The 2,158-nt window shown below is 45.7% G+C and overlaps 1 protein-coding gene across 1 annotated transcript in view; it reads right to left on the bottom strand.

The window, feature by feature from the left end:
* LRRC45 (leucine rich repeat containing 45) overlaps window positions 1–2,158 on the bottom strand; it is a gene marked incomplete at its 5' end in the record, with an annotated part of 8,795 nt that overhangs the window by 3,908 nt on the left and 2,729 nt on the right. Inside the window, 4 exons of the mRNA XM_009071420.1 lie at window positions 141–230; window positions 525–660; window positions 1,591–1,668; window positions 1,783–1,841. Of these exons, the coding sequence (XP_009069668.1) occupies window positions 141–230; window positions 525–660; window positions 1,591–1,668; window positions 1,783–1,841 (363 nt within the window). The remainder of the gene's footprint in view (window positions 1–140; window positions 231–524; window positions 661–1,590; window positions 1,669–1,782; window positions 1,842–2,158) is intronic.

The following is a 2,158-nucleotide window of genomic DNA, read 5'->3' on the forward strand; positions in this document are numbered from 1 at the left end:
CCACCTACAAGGAAATTACCACCACAAATCATTTTGTTTTCCTATCAGCAGAGAAACCTGGCTGTACAGGACCACAAGCAGAGAACACATATACAGAGCAGAAGTGATTTATGTTCAAGTCCCACTTCTCGGCCTAGGACTTGGTTTCCTACCTGATTTCTCAGCAGCAGATTTTTTTCACTAGCAGCAGACAAATCATGCAAAAGCTTGTCTTCCCGATCAGCACTTTCCTGCAAACAGAATCAAAACTAAAATCCTGTACTCAGTTCTTGCACTATCAACCTGTACCAACCAACATCACACCCAACTAAATCCAGCCTACCCCACAGACACCACAGATCCTCTGCACACCTAGCACTCACCTACCTAATTTACACAAGAATTTTTGCCGTGGTAGCTTGTAGTTAACCCACTGGTAGTAAAAATCATGCTTCCCTATCCCTTCCAGCATCCCCCAAACATACACAAACCACCTATGACCTGGAACCTTGCTCTCAAACCTAACTAGTACTTTTCCAGCTCACCTGCCTCTGTTGCTGGAGCTCCTTAAAGTGGGACTCAGCCACACTGGTTTGTTCCTGTTTCATGGCATTCAGCAGCTCTCCCAAGTTGTGTACCTTCTGCTCAGACAGAGCCAGGGCAGCTTCAGTCATCTGCAGCCTATCCAGAGAAACACCTTCCAGAGCCTTTTCCAAGGCAGACGCTGCAGTGAGCTCCCTATGCTGCCTGGAACAAATTGCTAACACCTATCTGGCAATAGATGAAATCAGGCTAACTGAAGAATTTTTCTGCCTCTAGGAAATGGATACCACTGACTGCTGTACCCACCAGCATCTGCAAATAGGGATCTGGGACTTGTCAGAGCCTGGTGTTCTGACACCCATTGCATTTTGCCTGTGCTGTCTCCCATGAGATGTTTTTCCCACCCAGACCCCTATATCACAGTATACATAGGAAAATCCCACCCCATACCACTATAAGTTTGTTTAAAATTAGAGACAGAAGTTTAAACATGGGTAGCAGAAGCGATTTGCTTATTCTGTCCCTGAGGGACATGTCTGCACCGAGGCAAGGCATAATAGAACTGCCTGTACCTGGCAGAACTGAACTCGCCAGGCTCAGCAGTGTTTGAAGTCCAACCACTGCTGTGCACGTATGGCTTTGCACAACCTAACACAGCTTTTGGGCAGCTCCACCTCACTGCTCTTTGGTCAAGCTCCTCTGTATCTGCAGCAGCTCTCAGACAACACTGCCAGCTGCCAGAGGAAGCAGGTACAGACTCTTGCCAGGCTGTAAACCATGCAAGGAACACACCCCCATCCCATCTGCCCAATCCTTTTTCTTCCTTTTCACCCTCTGTAATTCACTTGCTCCTGCACCAATGCACTGTAATTTTACTTAAAAGCAGGTTAAGTATCTAGTGTGGCAAACCCAAAGGCATGATCTGACTGTAATTTCTGGATGTTACTGCAGAACTAAGCAAAATAGTAAGGCAGCTACTCTACAAGATTATTCCCCTTCTCAGCAGCTCTGCTCAGCATTGCATATACAGCACAGACAGTGAAAGGGGAAGGTCTTCCTCCTCCATACTTGGCTTTCAGTGAATTCACAATGGAGTAGTGCTCATCCAATGCTTCCTGCAGCTGGCTGATTTGTGCTGCAGACATTCTGCATTTGGGAGGGAAAACAGAGGGAAAACCAAGGTGGGTTATTTCTGCCAAGAAACGGAGATGGCTAATTTCTGTCATCAAAGAGCAGAAAGCATCTAGAAATCCAACTCACCTCTCACTCCTGGCTTTTTCTTCTTTCTGCTTGTCTACAGTGTCCATAAGATCCAAGAACTGTGAACAAGGCAAAATTCAGTGAGAAAATGAACTGCATCAGCTTGAAGCACTGACATTTCTCATCTTTCTCTTCCCAGCTAAAGCCACTCTGTTGGAAGTAAACTGGAAGTTTGATGGGTTTATAAGGACACCTCAATGAGGTCATCAGCTACAGGGACTCTGCACCCTGAGGTGTCAGCAGCATGAAAACAGACATAGACCTCTAGGTTTTCACCATTTGGAAAATATCAAACCAGTTGCAAAAGAACCAAAAGCACAAATATGGGAGAAAAAAAATCACCAGACCTCATGCAGAATCCAGAGTAAACACGTTC

This window comes from Acanthisitta chloris, unplaced genomic scaffold (assembly GCF_000695815.1).
Source record: "Acanthisitta chloris isolate BGI_N310 unplaced genomic scaffold, ASM69581v1 scaffold22333, whole genome shotgun sequence".
Lineage (NCBI taxonomy): Eukaryota > Metazoa > Chordata > Aves > Passeriformes > Acanthisittidae > Acanthisitta > Acanthisitta chloris.